Genomic DNA, 23,056 nt, shown 5'->3' with positions numbered 1-23,056 from the left:
GAAAGCTGTCTGAAAACATGCATGGAAATTATTCTGCAGAAATATTCACCTCACATGAATGGCTGCTACCACGGAGGGAGATAAAAGGATGGGCAAACTTCTCTGACTGTTTCATTGACCCTTTTAGCTTCTGCACTGCAGCAGCAGCAGAAAAAGTACTGGAACAGAACAAAAATGTTCAGCCCATAGCTACATAACCTACATGAACTACCGACTTTCCGTGTATTTCATTAAAGATATCATAGAATCACAGCATGGTTGGGGTTGGAAGCCATCTTTAGAGGTCTTTTAGCCCAACCCCCACCCCCTGCAATGACAAGGGACACTTTCATCTTCAGTACCTGTAAAGAAGCCTAGCTTTGGACTCATGGGGAAAATAGTGCCTCTGCAACTGTTTCTAATTGTTTTGAAGGCTTTTTGTTCATAAAATACAAGATGAGAAAAACACAAAAAAATTGTTACACCCAGAATTATCCCAGTAACTAAACATATGAAAAGTCTGAGTGATATACAGGGTGTATTTCCCCCAGTGATAAAGTAAGAATGACCCCTGTGACTTCATTTAGGTTCCACCTCTTCTGAGTTACGAGCCGTTCCTCACTTGTAAGGTATATCCCATATCTCACTCAAACTCTCAGCGGACCACAAAACTCCCTTCCAGAAAAAATTATGCTTCCCTCAGTCTGCAGAGGATTACCCATGTCAGGAGAAGTTATATTATTGTCTTTAGTGCTGCTAGGAATTACTTTCAGGATGTTTCAGCTCATTACCTCAAGTCTTCATCAGCTATTTTCCAAGCGTGGTAACCTTTGTGCTGCAGGTACCGTGTATATCTACAGTATTGATTCTGCTCCTCCAGCTACATTACATGCAATACATGTAAACAGACAGAAGCATTTCACTACCAGCTAGCAAGGTGCAAAATGGTAGCAGATCTTGCAGCTACAAAACACAGATAAAACCTTGAAGTAATCAGCTGAACTGTCACGGAACTAATTCCATGATATAGTGGAAGCAATTATTTGCACTTATATGTCTTATTGTAAAATATAATCGGTGCTAAACCAATCCTGCTAGTGTTGTCAAGGACACGTTTAGCTCCAAATGCTCCCCTTTTAATCAGCAACCAGTTATTAATTAATTAGGTAGGGATCATGTTGTTTTTCATACATGTGTATTATTATTGCACTTGAGTTTGTGCCTCTGCACAGATCACTGTTAATTTGCTGCAAGTGCAATTGTGTTAATGTGCTCTAATGCAAGCGATTATCACAAGGACCGGGCATCCAACATTTGACCTAAAATTTTACTCAATTGTTCTCACAGCTGCTTTTTTACTTCCAGCTCCAGCCTGGATGAGGCGTGCCAGGGGAGAGGAGATCATTCCTAATAACAGGAGTCTCAGAAGGGAGAATGGAAACCAGGAATGGGATAACCGGAGCCAGGAAAGGCACTTAAATCTGGGGGCTTCGGAAGTCACATGTGACCCTGTGCTGCCACGGGAGCAGGAGCATGGTGTGTGGGGCACAGCATGTGGGGCATGGTGTGTGGGGCACGGCATGTGGGGCATGGTGTGTGGGGCGTGGGGATCTGGCAGCTGCCTGGCACTGTCAGGGCAGAAAGGCAGCTCATCAAGCAGAATGTATGTCAAATTGAGGGTGTCTCATGGCTCTGGCTCGCCTGCTGTGCTAGAGGGAAAGCCATAGAACCCTTTTTTAGGTCTCAGCTCTGCAAAATCATCCATTTTAATGGTGGGGGTGAGCCTGCCTGTAGAGAGCAATGTGTTTGTCAACAGTTAACCCAGAAGTCCTCTGTCCTCCTAGTGTTGATGCTGATTAGTTAGGCTTACTAAATAATGCATTTTTCGGTAAATTTTTCTTCCAGTCTGAAACCAGGAACAGATATTAACAGTGTCAAGAGAGAAACAAATACTAGTAGAAAGCCGACTTTGCATTTAATAGGGGCCAGAAGCACTGAACTAAAGGATATTCAGCTGAAGTAGTTCAGTCAGATAGCTAAACTTTTTACTGCGCTTATTTAAACAGAGAGGCCTGAACTGAAGATTAGGTATTTATCAGCTGCATGATGGAATGAAAAACAGCTGCAATGTATTTCAGGATAACTTTGATATTTTATTCGCTATAAATCCACAGGTTCAAATTCATCTCTGGTTTATGCCTCTGGAAATATGGAATAGAGGTATTAGCTTCCCACATTGTTTTGTGGCTTCATGCTCACATGTATCTGAGCAACTTTAGTTTGTGTTGCTTCAGTTATTCACTTTAATTTCCCAACTGCAGAAAGGACTTTTAATATTTGTAAAGCTAGCAAGTATATATGCAAAGAAATAAGCTCCCAGAATACAGTATGTGGCATGGGTGGTGAAACACAGCTCCCAGACAGCATCGCGGTGTTCCCTATGCATGCTTTTGAGAGGATTTCACTTCAGGACTGCGCTATAACTCCATCAGTTTCCCTCCTTGGGAGGTTTTTCCTGATCTTCAATTCTGTTCCTCGCCTCAAAAAAACTGTTCCCAGGTCCTTGATGGAGTAATTTCTATATGTTAAGCTCGATGTAAAGCTTCTACCCAACCACATTCCCCTCACATCTCCTCCCACACACCAGATACTACTGCCTAGGAACGGCAAACTGCTTGTGCTGATCTCCCCGCTGGCATCTCACGTTTTGAAAGGGAGAAGAAAAAAAAAAGTAGGCTGCTAACCACTACAATACGAGTGTTTAATTTGCTCAGATCAATTCCTGTCAAAGGTAGCCTGGAAACCTTTTTTTCTCTCCTTCCAGCTTGTCTTTGCAATGTTTCTTTCTCTTACACTGCTCAATTCATCCTCATTGGCGTTCATCTGGTGACTTGTTATCGAGGGCTCCCCAACAGATCCCTGGGATTTGCACAAGTTGATCTCCCTCTGCCACAGGGAAGCTTTGCTCAGATATCTGCTCAATTTCAGATCATTTACATGGCAAAGATGTCAGTCTGCCTGTAAGGACTTTCTAGTTTGGCTTTTTGCTTGATTTTTAATATATAAAGGAGATTGGACTTATTTTCCCCTTCTTGAGACAGGGAGGGCTTAAGATCTCTCTAAGTTCACAAATGCCCAAGAAAAGATGCAGGCTAAAATGTAATTTTCTGAAAATTGCATAGACTCCTGCCTATTCATAGAGGGAAAGATTTCAAAATATCTACATCAAAGGCTAGTAAATCTGAAAGTCATGTTACTCTCTTTTTTCATGAATACAGGATTTAAAAGGAAAAATTATGCACTGTAGCTTGCCAATGTTTTGGGGAATGTTATTCATTTCTTCCCTTCAGTGTTTTCTAGAATGTGGTGACAGCAGCCGCCTCATCCCTCTTGTACTTTGATTTCCCTCAAAGTCAAAATGTAATACATGCAGCTGAAGGTTCTTGCCCTGGAAAAGCAGACGGCATCTCCTGTCAGTACGGTTTTTATGACTGTGACCAAAAATATTCTGCATTAAAAGAAAAAGGGAATAAATAATTTCTACTTGAAGCTTCATATGGCATCATTTTGTGGTTTTGTTTTTTTCAGAACTTTTGGTGAATATGAGTAAAATATAACCTGCTTATTTAGCAAATAAGTAATTTTTTTAGATGTCTTGCTGTCTTCTCTAATTAGTAGCCAGAATCTAGTGGAAGGGCAAATATAATCCACAGACTCCTCCAGCCATGCTGAGATACTTGCCACAGCAGGTATTGATGCTAGACCATCAAAGAACCAGATGGATGTGTCTGAGTTATGACCATCAGAAATGTGATACAGCACTGAAGAAGGTGTATTTTTGAAGAAGACAAGCACAAAATGAACAAAGATACCTCTGTGTCAAGAACTCAGGCTTGCTGACCTGGTAATGTCCATGTAACTCTATACAATGATCTCTGTGCTAAGATGAACTTCCCAGCAAGACCTTCAAGTCATCAAGCACCAAAGACATGCTCTGGGAGAAAAGGGACCAGAAGTCAGTATTGGAAAGTCACAGCAGTGAGCTGTGACTAATACACTAATGATACACTAATAATACAATGTTAGTTCCCTTGAGGATTGAAGAAAAAGCTGAGCTCTGAAGAGAAAACATGCAACGTCACAAAAGGTAGCAAAATACAATAGTGTTTTAAGGCGTTGCCAGTCCAGGATGGGAATAGCAAAACACTTGAGCCCAGTGATCTGTATGATCCACAGGAATGTATGTGCCTAGGCTCTTTCAATTTCCTCAGCTGGGAGCTGACAACTACTTTAAGCATCTGTGAAGGTGCTTTCTAGAATGGTGACCATCATGGGTCATTCCTCTTCTCCCAGTGTTGTGTTAGGAGTCGCTATTGGCACGATTATAAGACATTATTTTGGGTGAATCATGCTGCTACGCCAAGTGGTGCAGCTGCCTACTTTTGGCTCAAAGAACAGTTTTAACAGCTATATGATCTGTTTCCAGTTTCACCTGCCTTTCTGATATTCAGACACAAAAACTTCAGCCTGGTTCAGATTTATATCTTCAGGTTTGCATCAGCAGCTCAGCTGTCCCTCATTGATGCCATAACCACAAGCCTTCAAGCAACTTGACTTTATGCTGGTTGTGTTATCAACCACTGCTCCCTCTTATTTTCTAGATGGGCTTTTTTGGCTACTGCACATTGAGGGCCACTGACTTGGTTTGCAGAGGGTTTCTGTGTAGCTGGATCAGGTTTAAACAAGCGTGTTCAACTTCTACACCTCTCTTGGACACTATATCTGCAATGACCTGGACAACCAAGCCCTAAGAGCCATTTGTAGTGCTTTTACAAATTATGTCCATATTATGAGTGTACAAGGGTACACTGATAATATGCTGTGGTTTAGAATGACTTGTGTGCATATCAAGGAGAGAAATAAAAGAGGAGGCTGAGTCTGGAGTAATGAGTCTATTCTCCAGTATTCCTGAGAGGATTATTCCTTAAAAGTGTAAGGCAGAATTGATTTGGATTAAAAACTAATTATCAAATAAGAAATAAAGCCAGTGTTGCCCACTTTGCCCTCCCCACAAGACCTTGGAGACTCACATTATTCCTTGTGTTTAACCTAATAAAGCAATGACCCACATAGGAGGGAAGGGTGTTGATTGCAATTATTTCTATGAGTAACCGTGCTCAGTTCATAAAAGATGGACTAAAAATAGGAACTCAATAATGAAAAGACATGAAGAGAAGAATATAGAAATCATGGGATGATTAGTCTTTTTCTCTGAACAAACCAAAACATGTTTATTTTGTTCAGTTGACTGTTTATTCAGGGAATGTTCTCTTTCCACCTTTTGTTTTTAAAGGTGAAGTGGGTAAAGAGAGTGAGAAGAAGCAGCACATGAGGAATTTATACACCAAATCAGTGTGGCTTCAGTAGCATGGACTCATTTGGGTGACATTTCAGTGTAACACTGATTTTAAGGGAGCATTGTCAGAATTTGGGTCTGATTACATGGCTGGTGTCTGCAGCAGACATGATGACAAGTAGGTTAAGAGCAATCATGCTTAGGTGCTTTCATATCAAATGTCTACTCTAGCTCAGAAGACAATAGAAAATAATGGTTAGCTTGCTTAGAAGTAAACTCTGACTCAATTACAAAACTAGGAAGGTTGAAAAAGCAACATGAATTTGTCTAAAGACAATATTGAAGTATTTAAGTTGGAGGAAAGGTTTATGGATGAATTAATATTTTATGTTTCTTACAATTCAGCCTCAGAAGCTGATAGGTATAAAGAAACACAGACAATATTGATTGTTTTAATTGAATAAAACTGCAATGGAAGGAGACAGATAATTTACCTACTTTCCCAGTGAATATGCATATTTATCTCCCATTTCTATTTCTCAGCAGTTTTGAAAAATATTTTAACAAAAGCTCACATCATGCATGTGGAAAAAAGAAAAAAATACCTTGATCTGATATATTTTGCTCCCCTTAGAGATCCGAACTCACTTGTACGATGTCCATATAGACAAAGCACTAAATGAGCAGCAAAGGATTTTACTCTCTCAAAGAACATGAGCTTGTTCTCTACTTTTGTTTGGATGTGTAAATATCAAAACACACAAATTATATTACACTTCCATTCATCAACAAGCCTAAAGACTGGGCTGTTCATTAATGCTTAACAATCCTAAGATTAAGTCTTAAATATATTCCACCTATTGAATTTTATGACATGCATAGTATTTTGTGGGTGTGTGGATGTGGATGTATATAATCCTTTCACAGCGCGGTACACATAAGCAGTTTAGTTGAGATAAAGGGGCAGGAGAAATGCTGATTTTCTCCAAAACTGCTGTACGAATGCGCTACGTAAAGGCTAAGAGATGGAATAAAGTAAAAGAGGCAGGGATGCTCCCCGTTATTCAGCTGGAGTGAATCTGGGGGCAGAGTGGTGCATGTGACAGCGGGCTTCTCAGCAGCATCCTTGGGGAAAGAGCGGGCTCCGAGCTGCTGTCTTCCCAAGGTGCACTGGCATTTTGTGTTATTAGTCTTTCTTGCGTACAGCAATGATCCTCCTGCCACACGGCTGGCGCAAGGACCACAAGAGGGAGGTAGTCATCGTAAAATAAATGGGAAGAGCTTGCTTTGATACTCTGCATATAGAAGGAAAAAAAATCTGTTTGAATAATTAAGGCTTCCTAGATGTGACTACAGATAAAAATAGATAAAGGACGCGGTTTTGGCATGGCTGTAACACTCCAGCTCAAACAGAGAAGGCTTTGCATGGAACTCGACCAAAGAAAAATTCACTCTGGGCGCTTGTATTACAGCTCCATTTAGTGGAGCAGAACGATCATGGCTTGTATTAAGTAGATAATAATGAAGCGTCATAAACAATGTCAGGATGCAAGTCCAGGACGAAGCGGGAGCTTTAACGAGGTCCAGCTTGCTGGGAGCTTTTTGACGTGTCCCTAGCTCACTTACAAAGCCAGAAAGCAACAGAGGCGACTCTGACAGCTGCGAGAGTGTCTGATTTAGAAGGAAGTTTTATGTGTGGATGACACCAGACTGGGATTCAGCTTTCATGTACTAACTAGCTCTGCTGCTTGCTGGAGCCCTAATCATTCTGCACAAACTGTCTCACCATAATGGGTTGCACAAATAATAATTCTTCACAAATCAGATCCACACCATCAGCATCCTGGATAGGCAAGGCTGGTTCATCGTGGTAAATAGCAGAAGTCAGCAGAGTCCATGCTGTGTCTCACTAGCCATGTTTAATAAGCAATCTAGACTCTGAAGGGGAGAAATCAAATGCTGGTTCTGAGTGTGTATGGCTGGTATGAAGCATTTGCAGCCAGAAGCCAAGTCAGACAGCTAAATCAGATTCACCCCGCACTAAATGCACTATAATCACAGTGGACTCTTCAGAGTCTTCATAAAGAAAAAGTAAATATTTTAATTTTTCCTTTTTTCAGAGGAAGAAGGGGATTGGGTTGCTTATAAACTTAAATTACGTAAACATATATACTCCTGAGAAAAATGCCTTTTAGCCTTAAAGATTTTTTCCCTTGAAGATATTAAAACTATTTTTTTTCATTTCTGCAAATGAGGATCATCCATTCATTAACTAATTAGCATCATTATTGCAGCTCTCCTAAGTATTATTAATTAGGCGAGTGGTATATTTAGACTTTAACATCTCCGTCAGAAGAGTTTGGTTTAGCATACCTAATGCTCTGAATGCACTGGGCACACTCTATATGATGGCAAGTGCAGGGGATTCTTTTTGAGATGCTGCTGGAGTTATCTATGGCTGGGAGGGAGCAGGGAGTTACAGGGTAACAACTGAGGAGCCAAAGAGAGAGGTATAAAGGGTGGACATGGGCTCAGGCCCTTCTTCCTGCAGCAGATAGCTGGAGCATTACTGTAACCCAACTGACGTAAGGTAATAGGTTATTTTGCAGTGAGGACTGGTTTTCATGTGCAAACCCCTTAATGTGTGTACACGTATGTGCTGATGCTGTGAGAACAAGTGACTGGTGCCCTTTTTACCCTGTTAATTTGTTTCCCGTGATTCCATGCAGGTAGCCCTTCTGCATCTCTCTTTGATCTTGCATGGATTATAGACATTAAAACACAGTAATTTCTTCATCTAAGACCCAAACTGTAATCTCTCTGGGGCAATAATCTTTCGTGTTGGACTTCTATCAGGGGTAAGGGGGTGGTCCTGGTTCCTCAACTGTGAGTCTAGAAGTCACTGCAATCTTATTAGCAGCCAGGATAATAATAACAGTATCCGGTGCACTAATGCTGTGACTCTAAATAGGTTCTTTTGCCATTGTTTTGCCTAAGAATGTGTAATCCTATAAATGTCTCGACTGCCCGTTGCTCTGATTATAAAAAGCAACTTTTCCCACATACAGAGTCAGAAATAGATGGTTGAAAATCAAACATTATTTATATTGCAGAGGCATGCCTCCAATCCCCACCATTTCCCTTCCTTTCATCTGACTGTCAATAGCTACACATGTACCTACCAGCTGCTTCTTCTTCTTCTAATGAAACGGACCTGGTCACTTGACCAGAAAAAGATCTTCACACCAACATCCTAGAGCAGTTTCTCAAAGCTCAATGCCAGCTCCGTCTTGCTGTCCCCCTTTGCAACAGAGTCAAATCCTAATCACTGCCAACTTCAGCCCCAGCTTAACTGTGACACAGGAGAGAGGACAAGGTTGCAACGAAGTTAGCAAATGAGGGTAGCAAGAGAAAAGAAGTGAAACGGCATAAAAATGAACCAATTTTACAATTCAGAGAAACAGGCTTCTGGAAGGGAGTGAGAGGCAGAGGGGTATGGTGGTTGTTCCTCCCATGACATCGCTCATCAAGGTGACACTGAAATTATCTGGCAGGAATCCTTCACCTGCTCTGGTAACGGATCAGTGCAATGGGGATACTTGGATTGCTTTGGTCTGCAAATGATTTTTTTGGCAATTGTGGGATTTAACTGCATTCAAATGGTTAGCCTTTTTTACTGAAGGAAAAAAATCCCTACTTCTTTTTGATGTCACACACACAGAGCAAAATGAAGTTTCATTTAACTAAATAAACTGACAGTTACTACTCATGAGGCTCCAAACAGAAAAGCAACAGCAGTGGTAAGGCGTTTCAAAGAGGAGTGAATGTGATTTGCACACCTAGTCTATTTTAATTTAGATCCATTTGAAATCCAAGCACCCCTCTACTACTAATTTGTTATGGCAATATTAATTAATGATTTTGCTCTACAGCAGTAAGAATGCTGTTCAGACTGAGCGAGATAGATTAGAAAGGCTACAAGATTAGGAAAACAATCTGTAAACTGGTCAGATGCAGTTGGAGGTCACCTTGATCTCCTGAAATGAGCACACTGCTCTTGGAAACCTAGGAGTATGTGGATGGATTTTGACCAGTGCAGACTGTAGGGCTGGCAGGGTTAGCACTCCTTTATGTTGTCTCCTGATTTGGATTACAAGAAAATTAGCTCCCAGGGTGGGAAGAAGCAATTGTCAGGCTTCCATAAAAGCTGATAATTGAAGAAATTGTGTATTATTTGATGGACAATATGAGTTCAGACCAAGCATGCTGGAAAACAAGGAGCAGTATTTAGTGACTTCAAGGAGCACAATAATGCTTTGTAATTTCCATTTTACTGATTCACTTTATCTCTGCCATCAGTTTAGCAGATCTCCAGGCTCCTATCTTGGCTACTCTGATCAACATGTGCCAGCCTCAAACCATCAATAGTATTTATCTTGCACTTCAGTGGCATAGCACAGATAAGACATTTGGTTTGGAGAACAGTAGCTGGCAGATTGATGGGCAAATCCTGTGACCATTTCATCCGGTCATTGGATTATCTCAGCTACCTCCTATTCATCCTGTACACAGGCAAGAGTTCAGGCCCCCCAGCCATCACTGTACCTGTATGAGAATCACAGAAGTGGGTCAAAGCATTGTTGAGGACTGTCAAGAAGCTACAATCTCAATTATGTTGCCTTTAAATGATGAGATTAAAACTTTTTCCTGGTGTAAAGTGTGATGTGCTTTTGCTTATTTTTTTTTTGGTATAATTTTGCAGTCAGCACGAATCCATTGTGGATCAATCACAGGGATGAGGATCAGAAGCACAGTGATGTTCTTTTAATAAAACACCAGTATTGTAATGTGCTCACAACATCATAGTGAGTTTTCAGCCTTGGCAGATGAGGGGCAGGAGAGACAGATGAAGAAAGCTGGACTGCAGCTGCCCCGTCAACTTCACCTATTTCTGGCTTTGCTAATCTTGCATTTCTTTGTTTTGCCTGAATCAGAAGTGATGAAGGTGGCAGTATTTTACATCTATGCTCTGCATATCTAGGCGGTTCAGGAAGCCTTCTGTGTAGGCTGCACCTATCAGGACACACTGGAGGACATGGTACCTCTTTTGACATTTTACAATGAATCTCCCTTGGTCAGCAGGAAGAGTGGCTGTCAGTCTGAGGGAATGCCTGAGGGCCAGGCTGAGGGATGCCAGGTCCCCTGGGAGCCCTGATGAGCATGGCAGAAATGTCAGTGGTTGGGAAGACCAGCTCATAAGGATGTCTGAACCTTTTTGACATCTTCTTGAACACCATGAAACCTGTAAGTTCAGCACAACTGGACTACCAGTATTACAAGATTTTTTCCTGTTTCCAGGAGGGCTCTAATCAAGGCAAGTCAAACTCTGGACTCCTAACATGACTGACAACAGCAAGAGGAACAGGAACAGAGGCACGCTGCAATATAAACATACTCCTGGATTCTACAAAATATTCAATCTACTGGGGAAACTGTTATAGCCAATCTCATTTGCCTGCCCCTACTATTGATGACTTAGCTATCTGATACCCTAACAAATATGATGAAGCACATGAAAAGAGTGGATGGTTGGGGAGGGTGTTATTCCTCATTCCGTGAAGAAATTACAAAAAACTCCAGTATTTCAAATTCTGTCTTGAAGATGTTTGGTTTCAGGGTGCTCTCCTGCTCTGCTTTCAAACAGTTTTGGACGCAAAACAAGCTGAACAACAAGTGGGAATAGCTTTGGAAACGTGAGTTGAAATGTGTACTTGGAGATGTGGATCGCAGAAGATCAAGGACACAAGAAGGAGCTGAAACAACTTTTGGAACAACTGACAGGCCACAGCTCAATGAGATCTACACTCCCCTCTATATGGTTCCTACTGCTTTGATTGATCAAACAGACAGATGGGCTGACTGAAGCGGTGAGTAAAGACAGTCACTTGGTGAGATATGGCATAACACAGTGAGAACAAGTAAAGATGCTTCTGAACTTAATGTTTTAAGCTATAGGCCACGTGAAATCAGTGGAAATATGTCTGTTAGTCTGGTGGAAGTTGGGTTATGACTTAGTGAGTAACACAAATTCAGGTTTTGTGTGATGGCTGCAATGTCTATTGATGAGAGCAGTTAGTAAGGAGGTCAGCAGAAATCAGTATTAAGCTTTATCACGCAATTAGTGTGCTGAATGCTGGCATTAAAAATGCCCAAGTAATCTTTTAGTTGGACAATACATAACCACTCAAAACTACTGACAAGAGAAAGTTCAGTGACACCTTTTCACTGACATTTATACTTCCAGAACAAAAGAGAAGAAGAAGATAAGCAGGGCAGAAGACTACAGGAAAGAGAAAAGGCCACAAAAAAAGGAAGTATCTGAACATTGAAGAATGTGTTGCCTAGTGAACAACCTGAGACCCAAGTAAGATGTGATATTCAAGTAAGAGATGATCATGAGGCCAAGCAAACAGGGAGTATTTCAGCTCAGGAGCTGAGGCAACGATTCTTGTGGTGCAGTTTCAGAGCATGATGAGCCATTGTTTGATGAATGCACGGTATTTATCTGCTGACCTGCCCAGCAGGGGGGCAGCAAAGCAACTGGTAAGATGGGACTAGAGATTCCTCTTTATATCCAATAACTAGGTTTCCATAGAGAAGGATAGGCATGTTCATCAAAACAAACTACATTTACCAGAATTCATTAGGGCAGGAAAGAACATGGATTTCTCATGTAAAACTCATCCACACTTCAGCAGAGTACTTTAAGGATGGAACTGCTAGGTTGGCCAAGGCTTCAAAATGCCTGCAAGGCACTCTGGTGAAGATCTCTGCTATTATAAACTTATGTTATTGTCCCACTGGTTCATAGAGTTTACAGACCAGAATTAAAAGGAAGAGGTTGAGGATTACGATGTATTTTAGAATTTCTTCCTTTTTGGAAACATAGGAAGGAAACTTCTGTGTCACCAAATGTAATTCCTGAGTCCTGCAGGAAATCCTGTCACCTAAAGGATTCATTCCCTATCAAACTCTTTGAACATCTAATGAACTTCTTTACTAATGTTAATAAGAACTGCTACTAATAATTTGCATTTATACACTACTTCAGGATCTTGAAGTGTTCTTTCATATAATATCCTCATTTTTATTACAAGCATATTGGATTTAAATGACTTGCCTAGGGTCTCACAGCAAGCCAGCAGCAGAATTACTCTTAGTGCTCCCAATGCTGTGCATTAAGTCCTGGACATTAACAGCTCCCTTTATAAAGGGAGCTTTGTAGTGGTAGATCACCTCCTGGTGCTGGTGGATCAAACCTTTTATGATAGCTCAAACAAATCAAGAAATTACTTGAACCCATGTAATGCTTCCCAGTGTCTGTAAATCCTGGTTTCCTTTGAACTTAGAAAATTGACACAAATCTGAGTAATGCAAAGATAGCCTTTGGCATATGACCAACTATGAAATTTTGATGTGCTAAGTATGTACCTCAGATCTATAATTTCTGTATGAATACAACAGTAATCTCTGTATTTATTCGAAGAAAGCTTCAGAGCTTTCACTATCCCTTGTGCTGTTGCAGAAATATTTGAAAACAAACAAACAAACAAAACCCAGCCCAATAAGAAAGTCTATAATAATAATAATTTTAAAAATTCTTAACTTTTGTAGTGGTGGAATTGGCTAGAGTTTGCTCTGACAAAGGCACATTCCTTGTCATGGCTGTTTCCTCTAAAAGGCACTGTCCTCATCAAAAATTAAGTCTAAAATGATGATTTGGGGCATCCCTTTCTGCCAAGAAAGATGCACCACTAAAGAATGACCTGATTTTCCGACCTGTGTCAAAGTTATCATTCTCTCTAGAAAATGGAAAAGTTGGTATTTCCCCCAACATTTTGCCTTCTCATATTTGCCTCCTATGGAAAGGGCTGCAAATTTTACCCAATGGTTTCAGGACATGGTTTTCAAACTTTTGCCTGTGGCATCTGGTTCTTTCTAAGGAAACAGAGCTATTTTGTGGCATGGCACTTGCTATAACATCAGAAGAACCGTCTGGTAGAACAACAGCTACAGCAATACCAAACCCATAAGAGTGCCTCCAACATGGTGGTGGCCACCCAGGAGGTCTCACCTGTGGCAAATGGTGACATTTACTCCTGCTGGGAATGTGGCTGGGCAGCCGAATGTTAAAGAGGGCCTGAAGGGCTGCCTGTGCTGCTTGACCCTTAGCCAGCTTCTTGCTACGTCCTGAGCCTTCAAATGTTCTCCCATCCACTCTCACCGCCATCACAAAACTCTTGATGTGCTGCTTCTCCACCGTCTCTGACAGGCAGACGTACCGCAGGCCCGACCGCAGCTCATTTAGCAGCACCACCGGGTTCTTCTCGCTCTCCGCTTTGGATGCCATCTTGTGCTTGTTTTGCTTACCGTGGCCCATTAAGTCCAGCGTATGGCAGAGTAAGCGCCCGTGTCGATAAGCAGTGGAAAGCAAGTCGTTATTAACGGGGTTGTAGACTGAAAAGTCCTCGCTGTGTGTAGACGGTTCGAACTCCTTGAACAGAGTATCTGGAAAGTCTGCCTGATCAGAAGTAAAGTCTGTGGACGGGTTGATGCAGTTCCCCATGGCAAAGTGAGCTTGGCAGGCATTGGGGAACTGAACGAATGACTTCAGAGCTAGCTCCGCAGCACGCATTTTGGCTTTCTTTTTTGTGGGCCCTGTGCCTTCAAACGTAAGTCCATTTACTTCCACAGCAACAGCAAAGACTGGGGCATGCACTGGACCTGTCTGGGAAACCATTTTATATTGTAAACCTGGTTTAAGTTCATGCAGCTGAACCAGAGCATTCTTTGGCGTCACTGACCAGGAGACCTTCTTCCAGATGAGTTGGAGTTTGCAGAAATGGCCATTATTGCCTTCCTCTAAGGGTCTTTTCCTCTTACTGCTAGGTGTTCCACCTCTTGCCCTCTCATTAGAGGATATTGGATGATCCTCCAGGTTGCCAATGTTTCGATTTTCCTTCACTTCTGCACTGCTGGTACCTGTCAGTAAAGAAAGAAAAAAACCTTACATTACAGTTGTCATCATAGTGGCTGACATTATGCCTAAGGCTGGCAGCATAGTCAAAAAAGAATAAATATTAACCACAAATATCCTTGCTCAGCCCTTTTTGGGGTTTTTCCTCAAATATCTGTATAATGATTGCTTTAATATTTATAGTACAGATGTTCTGCATGTTCTGAATGTTTATTTGTCTCTAAAGTTCTTGTATTAGTCAACAGCCTCAGCCTCCTGTTTTTAAAAAAGATGATATGCTTCAAAGATGAAGCATAACTCATACCATGTGACTCCAATGAACTACTGCATTCACACAGGATAATTGCCAGTAAGAAGTGAATAGTTTGCAAAGTTCCTTTAGGCTGAGTCTTGTTCTATAATCCATGTGGGTGAATGCTTATGAACACATTATTAGAAATCAGAAATGATTCACAGATGATTCGCAAACTGAAAAATGGGCAAATGCATTACAGCATTTATTTGCAATGAATACATTGACCGCCTCTACTCACACCACAGGCTCTTGTGTTGCTAACATCATGGATCCAGCCTAAGAAATATCTGACAGACCTTCCTAGCATTTGAAACAATAATTTGGTCCATATGAGGGTGGTAGATCACTGGAACAGGTTGACCGGACACATAGTGGAGGCCCCAACCCTGTAGATATTCAAGGTCAGGCTTGGTGGGGCTCTGAGTGACCTGATCTAGTTAAGGATGTCCCTGCTTACTGTGGGGGGTTGGACTAGATGGCCTCTAAAGGTCCCTTTCAACCTAACATGTTCTGTGATTCTGTGATCATTTGAAGCACTAATTCCAGCCCAGGTGATTTGCATGAAATGCTTCTAACATCCCACACTCCATTCTATGATTCTATGACTTATATTCCAGTTTAATAAGTGAGAGTCTTTCTGTCGAATTCAACAGCAGATTCTCTTAGCTCCTGCATCAGCAACAACTAATATTGCAAAGATTCCAGATAAATCTAAACTGGACTAGGAACAGCCAGAGAGCATTATGACGGGAGCAATTACTGATGTAAAAAATGATCTGTGTCAAAGGAACGTGATGTGAGAGAGTGACTGCCAGCAGCACCAGAAAGGGAATGGACTGGCAGTGGGGAGCTATGGAAGGGGCACTCTGTTGTGCTTGAGCCAATGAATCACACGTTGCTCTGAACTACACTTGTGCAGTGCCCACGCTGTGAGGCAGTGCTCCTCGCTACAGCAGACGCATGACTGCGAATGGAGATTCATTTCACCGATGTCCTGAATGAGACAGAAGACACGCTGCTGTCTAAGTAAGAATCCTATAACCTTTCTGTCATTTCCAGTGAGTTTGTTTAAATGCACTGCATCTCTGATACATCCTCCAGTCCTCCTGATTGTTGCTTGAGGCAGAGACGAGTTGAGGAAGTAAACACAAGCGTAACCAACCCGTGAAGCAGCATGTCCCTGGAGCGATGCACCTGATCCCTTTCTGAGCGGAGCACTGCCTGGCTGCCTGCTGTATTCCAAGCAGCATCGTGTGTGGAGCCTTTCCTGTTGTTTGCTGTTGCCCGACACAAATGTGCCACCTGTGCTGGCTGTGTGAGTCCCAAGCACAAAGAGGGTCCCTGTGGTCCTCAGAAGACGGAAAATGGTCCTGTTGCTTTCTGCAGGGCCATGGCTGTGTTTCCTTTCTACCCTGATGTACAAGCTGGCTGCAAGAATGTAAGGGATGAGCTGCCAGCTACGCCTCAAGGAGCTTCTGCTGGAGTGGCATCTCGGCTGCAGCTGAGTATTCGGCTGGCTGGCAGATGCACAGGAGCCTGCAGACAACTACGTGGAACCAACCATCATGATAACAAACATCCTTTAGATCCTGATCAGTTGCGCTTGTATTAAATATCAAAAGACTTTTTCCCACCAGAGCAGTAGGTCTACGCTCAGGCAAGCTGTTCCACACAAAGCAGCTCACTGGTGCTCATCACGGCTCAACTGCATGTGTGGGGGCCCATTTGCAGGACCGAGTCTTCCAGCTCCCTCACCTGAAAACCCTTTGGGACACACTGAGAGCTCCCAGCCTGTGTCTGTGTCTCACCAAATGTACTTGCAGAGCTATGAGCTGCAGTGCTTTGCTGAGGCAGAACATGAACTGACAAATTAAGGTTTTAGTGACTGGTTAATTTTTACTTTCTGAAACTAAGGGGAGAAAATTAAGACAGGTAAAGAAGGAAAGAAAAAGAAATACTTAATAGAAAAAGAAAAAAAAATCATCACATGGCATTCAGCTGTATAAAACATGACATCTTTAAACCAGCCTCTCTGGAAATAAGACATTTAAAAGGTCAGGTTAACTAACACACAACGATAACATGGTCTTTTCTCATTGACTTCACAACTCTATTTATGGAAGCTCTGATCTGAGGGGGAAGGAGATGCCAACTTTAACTTTGCTCTATTTACCCTGGCACTGGCTTTGGCCAGCCGTTTTCTACTGTGACCACTTCTCATGTTTCCAACCCACTTGAAATACCCACCTTTGGTTGCATGTGGTTCTTTTTACAATAAAGATGAAATATTTTGACTCAGACATACTTTTTAGCAGGAAGCAGGTTTGGTTCTGTATTTCACACCTCCTCTCTCTCATCTTATCTAATAGGTTTTTACAGAGCCAATTATGGTACATAATGATATTGTAGTCAGGAAGCATGAAAAGAAAGATAGCTCCTGCTTTGCACTATATTCAGGTTTAAAAAGAAGTTGTATTGATTATGCACCACTGAATAAGAAAACTCAAGAGGTTATTTGTATTTATAATTCATATTGTCTTATTCCAGCTGTTTTTTCTTTCATAGCCAGAGAACCATGGATCTGTGAACATGAATTTGTCCCCTTAGCATCTTACCTTAATAACCCTCACTAACACAGTGGTCAACTAAAAACACGACATTGTAAAATAAACATCACTTGTTTGTCTTAAATTCTGTCTGCAAAATTGTCTAGTGCAGGTTTTGGCCAATGAGGAGTTTGCAGTGATGCTGTGAAAAGAATACAGAGGTGTGAAACTTCCAGAGATCAGTCACAAAGGGATACACTGACAACGCTGGGTGTGCGTGACGGTGACATGTCTGCCTTTATGGTATGCTTTAGCCTAGTCACAGCAAAGTGAATCCATGCAAGTATCCTTACAGTCAACCAGATTTCTATATGATCTGATCCTGACATGCCAGGAAGCAACTCAGTTCTTCAGAGACCTCAGTGAGAGCTGCAGCAGGTCTACAGCATCATGCCATGGAAATCAGCATCAGCCTAAATCCAGTGAGTGCCTCAGAAAGTCTGTGAGCCTGATGGACTCGTGTGATACCTGGCAGCAGCCGGGCAATAAGAAATTGCTTTATACTTTCAGGTATCTTTGAAATAGGTCTTTGAAATGTGTCTTTTATGAGACCTCTGTGTAGCAGACATAAGATTACCTCTCTAATGATGGCACATGTACTTCTATTGTGAAAATCAGACAAAGCAGGCAAATGACACCAAACTATGTAAGATAAATACTGTAAGCAGCTGTAATAGAACAATCATAAGCAATTTTAGAAATGAAGAGCACTAAAAGGAAAGGGGTAAGTCAGAGGATGCACACAGAGAAAATGCAAAACCGTAGATCATTTCAGTCCTGCTATCTTTCATAATGTCTTTGCTCTTGAGTTCCCAAAACACATTCTCTACACTTGAAAAAAAATACAGTACTCTTATGAAGAAAGGTTGGAGAGTAATAGAAATGTAAGGAGAAAGAGTTAAAAAAAAAAGGAGGAAGAAAAATATTACAATTTTTTGGCAATAGTTTCTAATTTATTGTGTAAGATTTCTTAAAAAAGCCCCACACCTCTACACTGTAATATCTCCTCAGGTATCTTTATTTATTGCGTTTGCATTTTCACAAGGAAGAAGAGACATTGAGATCCTGTATGTGCTTCAGTAATTGAAAGGGAGAGAGGAAAGCAGTTAGTGAAATATATTTATTTATGCACTATTCCTCAATCTTCTGCCTGCTCTTTCATATTTTTCTCCTTTTAGTCATTATGCACAGTAGAGTTAACCTAGAGAGTCTGCATCATCAAGAGCTTTTCAGAACTATAATGCATCACTAATAATGACACTGCCTATGTCTCTGGGTCATAAGGGCTCTGCAGAACTAGCCATCCGATACTCCACGCTACATTTGAAGAGATAATATTGTTCCTGCTGAAGGTTATTCTGCTGCCAAGCCAACTTCCAGGGAGGATGGGAAAGGAGAGGTGGTAGGTGGCATCTTCATTTTGGCTGGCTTCTTTACTACTGAATTAGACAAGGCAATACATTATTGGAGAGCTATGATATTGAAAGAAAGAATGCACAGTCTCTGTATTACTGAAAACTTCTAATTCAACTGCAAGCTCTGACGCTGGAAGTTACAGTCTTTAGGGATGTTTAGTAAAGACCAGATTTATACCAATGCATTTTCAACATTATAGGTAGGTCTTGATTTTTATTTTTCTGCATTTTAATATCTAAGTCCTGTTTGACCTGCCTTGATTTTGACTACAGAGTTTGGAAGGATTGACCTCCATAATTCCTGGCACACTTGAAAGTGAAAGATTTTAAACCAAAAGCAATAGGTACAAACAGAGGATCTGGAGACAGAACCACAGTACCTTTGTCCAAGGTCAACTACTGCCTCAAACGCAATCTAGGGCAGATTTCTCTTGCAAGGAAAAAGCCATTTTCATGCATTTAGTCAATCCACAATGGAGAATATGGAACCCTTCTGCTGACAATTTTTAGATTTGTATTCTAGACTAGAAAAATAAACTTGTAGCTAACAATAGAAATCTATTCTTCCTCTATTAAACAAACACACACACACACACACACACACACACACACACACACACACACACACACAGATATTTCTACTTCTAAACTTTTCATGAAAGGACTATACTTGAGGGAAACCTGACATGATCTCTTCTTCACTGTTTCAGTCCTCCCCGCCAGCTCAGAGTTCAGGCTGCTTGAAACAGCATCACCAGACTTTACTGGTGTGTGACACCGCACTGCGAAGGGAAGTGTTACAAGTGCAAAATAGTACAGGACTTTGCTTAAACTGAAGACAGAAAATAAGACAGAAAATCTGTGAAAGGTGATTGTTGTTGCCTTTAGCTTTTCTGGAATGAAGATACTGTACTTTGCCCACCTTATTACCTGAAATCGCTGTGAGATTCATGCACATCTATTACAGGTCCTACCAACTAGGGAAATTATTCAAACAAGCTGTTAATCTGACTTAGATGTTACTCAGACTCCGATGTTCTCTGTCTGAGCTAGCATGCAAGCGCATCCAGCAGAAAACATGGGCAGCCTACAGCAGAAACAAGTGCCTGCCTTGCTGAGTCGGGACCAGACTGTAACTTAGCTTTGGCATGAGAGGAATCCAGCCCATGGGAATAGACACAGTTTTCAAAGAAAGCCAGGAGTTGTGATTCTGTGGGGAATTGTCTAGGGCTCTGGCTGCTGGAAGAGCTTATTAATTGCCCTCTTAGGGGCAGGGTCCCTGCTGTATATCACACTGTTCAATAAAAAGCTCTGGGGCATCATACTGCCAGAGAGGAACTTTGACCAACATGCTCATGACTGTACATGCCTCAGTACACTGAATCTGGGCCTGGTATTCATCCTACAATGCTGCTGCAGTGGCTAAAATCCATATTTTGGGTACCACTACCACCAGTTCTCTCCACGGGCACTGGGGAGAGGTATCCTGCAGAAGGGCACTGCACCAAGTCCGTGCACATGGCAAGATTGCACAAGGAGATCCCCAGGAATCATGCCCTCCTGCTAGAGCTGCACCCTAGATTTGCAAGTACCTGTGTCCAGTGACAGTCTGCTTTGATGCCATGGCACAGGGTAGATGGAACGACTGAAGACTGGGGACAGGCAGAGGTCTGTAGTATCCTGAAAAGTAGGCAGGCTGTGAACAGGGAATGATTATTCACTGTTTCACGCATCGAACCACTAGAGAGAACAGGCTCAAGGCAATAAAAGGGTGCACTTTTTGACAACATACTACATCACTGAATTCCCTGTTATCGGCTGTTGTTGAGATCAGAAGTAGCAGTGAGCTCTGGAGAGGGCTGGACAGGTTTGTTGATGTCTATGAAATATGATGATTCGGGTGTGAACTCTAGCTGAGTACATTTCTTGCTGGGTGCTAGAAAGATATACCGAGAGGGAGATCAGCATTTAACTGTCCTTCATCTTCGTGCATTGCTAACAGCAAAAGTTGAAGACCACATACAGAGCTAAACTTCCTATTTCCAATCCTGTGTGACTGTTCTTATATTCTTAGGTACAATCAGCTTCTGGAAATGAATAGGGTGGTCCTTTTCTCACATATTAAATGTAAGGCCTTCATCACAGACTAATTAGTTTTCCCAAAATGCCATTCCAAAGGTGCCTTGTACCTTTGATACATTTTTCTAGTACTAGTTCATGGATCATAAACCTCAATAATAGTGTCTATGTGCTAATAATCGCCACTTCAAATTGCATGTGTAGTTAACCTGGCATGGGTCGCAATCGTTCTCTGTTGCCAGTGGTGAACAACTGTTTTCATGTGCATCGCTTCTTCTTCTTGTGTTTTATTTCTCTCTCTGTTATTTTCCCTTTTCATTACCATTTTATTAGTATTAGTATTAGTATTAGCATTACTATTAAACTGTTTTTATCACAACCCGTGAGCTGTCTCACTTTTACCCTTCCAATTCTCTCCCCTATCCTGCTGGGGTGGATGGGTGGGTGAGGGAGCAGCTGCATGGTGCTTCATTGCTGCTAGGTGTTAAAGCAGCTTCTTGCAAAGAAGGCCTAAAGGAATGCAAAACAGCACTTGAACTCCTTTCAGCTGGTGGGGCTCTGCCTGTTGATATAGCACTGTCTGGTAAAGGGCCCTCTTGCAGGATGCTCAGTGAGCAGAGAACTACACGAACTGAAACACTTCTCTGCTTTGCTAGCATTGTCCTAGGCTGCTGTTAAATTGTTAACACAGAAGAAGGGTTTTCTACTTGCTCAGAGCAAATCACTGAAGGTCTCCAAAATGTCAAATTGCTACACAGGTACAGATGTGTTGTAGAAATTAGTGGGGATTACATAGAATATATACTATAAGTCATCACTGAAATATGGCTGGTTGGAAATTAACCCATCTTTTTTGTTGTTGGTTTTTTCCCCCCCCTAAGATTCTCATAGTAACACTTAAAAATGTGTTGTGTGTGCTAAGAAACAAATTGCTATCTTTATCAGTGGAGCATATGTTTGACCCAAGACAGGACTAGGCACGATGTCCCTGAAAACAGTGAAAATTGCTCTCTCTCTTTCAGAAAACACAGCTTACTCTGTCCATGTGAGCTATTTTAAAGCCAGTGCAGGCACGAAGCAGTCTTGGCATTACAGCAGCAATAAGAAAATGGTTTTACAGGGTTTGGCTTGTACAAACTTCCTACATTACCTAAAAATAACTAAGTAGCACATTTGGGAAACATTACGCAGGAGGTGCCTGCACAAGCTCATCATGTGCATAATATGTTTCCTGTGTGTACTTCTCATATCTCTTCCTGAAAATGTAGCCCCCCTGGGACCCACTTTGAAGGATTTTCAGATTTTTTTAATTTTTTTTTTTTCCTAAGATATGTAAAACCTGCTAGTCCCTGTGCAGCAGAACAGTGTGATGCCCACGTGCTACTCAGCAGCAGAAAATAGAGGACTGTGCTCCTTCAACAGCTATTCCCCTCGCTGCCGCACCATGATCAAACCAAGGCAGATTAGGAACAACAGGGAAAAAAAGCCCATTCCTCCCACCCACTGGCTCTAATAGGGCAGCATGTCAGTGTGTGTCTGGCTGGAAAAGAAACCCATCTGCTAGGTGATACTAAAACTCAGAGAGTTGCTCATTTGGTTCAGAAAGCTTCCCTCCCTTTTTTTAATGATTCAAGACGTGTTACAATAAGCAGGGCTGGATAACATGCAATAATTGCTTCTGAGTGATGAATGGGAGGGTTTACTGAGGGTTATTCAGTCCTAACTGCACATTCCCACACTGCTTGGTGGTTTGAAGACTTCACAACTCCTAGAAGCCCAGCAGTGCTTTCCTTCAGCTCTGCAGTCATAGGTACAGGCAGGATCAGTGACTGTTCAGCTCCAAGGGCCCCAAAAAAGCCAATATTTACAACTACTGGATTACAGCTAGTTACATTGGTTACAACTAGTTAATTTAAGCCAGGTTAATCATCTTTTCTCAATTGGATTTGATCTATTTCTTACCCCTTTTTTTAAACTTCATATCACAGAAGTAAAGGAGAAAATAGTTTCAAGTAGAGTCCTTACTTTTGCAAAAGTCCTTTTTGATCAAGGAAATATAAACTAGGAAAAAGACAATACACCAAAATATTCCATCTTTTAGGAACTGTGAGCAAAGTAAGGTAACATAACCAGGAAAGGAAAAGTTGCTCCACAATAGCATAAACCTGACTGTATACATCTCCTTTTTGTGGCACATCATTTACAGCATCCCAACATCAGGGTCTGCACAGGGAACAGTGGGAAAGTGGGGAAGGTGAGCTGAGATTAACCCCTCCTTTGCCAGAGATT

General features: G+C 41.7%; 1 protein-coding gene across 1 annotated transcript in view; it reads right to left on the bottom strand.

The window, feature by feature from the left end:
• The window catches only part of ADARB2 (adenosine deaminase RNA specific B2 (inactive)), a gene marked incomplete at both ends in the record, with an annotated part of 314,989 nt that overhangs the window by 86,178 nt on the left and 205,755 nt on the right, over positions 1 to 23,056 (bottom strand). Inside the window, one exon of the mRNA XM_084260838.1 lies at positions 13,470 to 14,377. Within this exon, the coding sequence (XP_084116964.1) occupies positions 13,470 to 14,377 (908 nt within the window). The remainder of the gene's footprint in view (positions 1 to 13,469; positions 14,378 to 23,056) is intronic.

Source organism: Gallinula chloropus, assembly GCF_964237585.1.
Source record: "Gallinula chloropus genome assembly, chromosome: 2".
Classification (NCBI taxonomy): domain Eukaryota; kingdom Metazoa; phylum Chordata; class Aves; order Gruiformes; family Rallidae; genus Gallinula; species Gallinula chloropus.
This window is presented reverse-complemented; position numbering and strand designations above follow the sequence as displayed.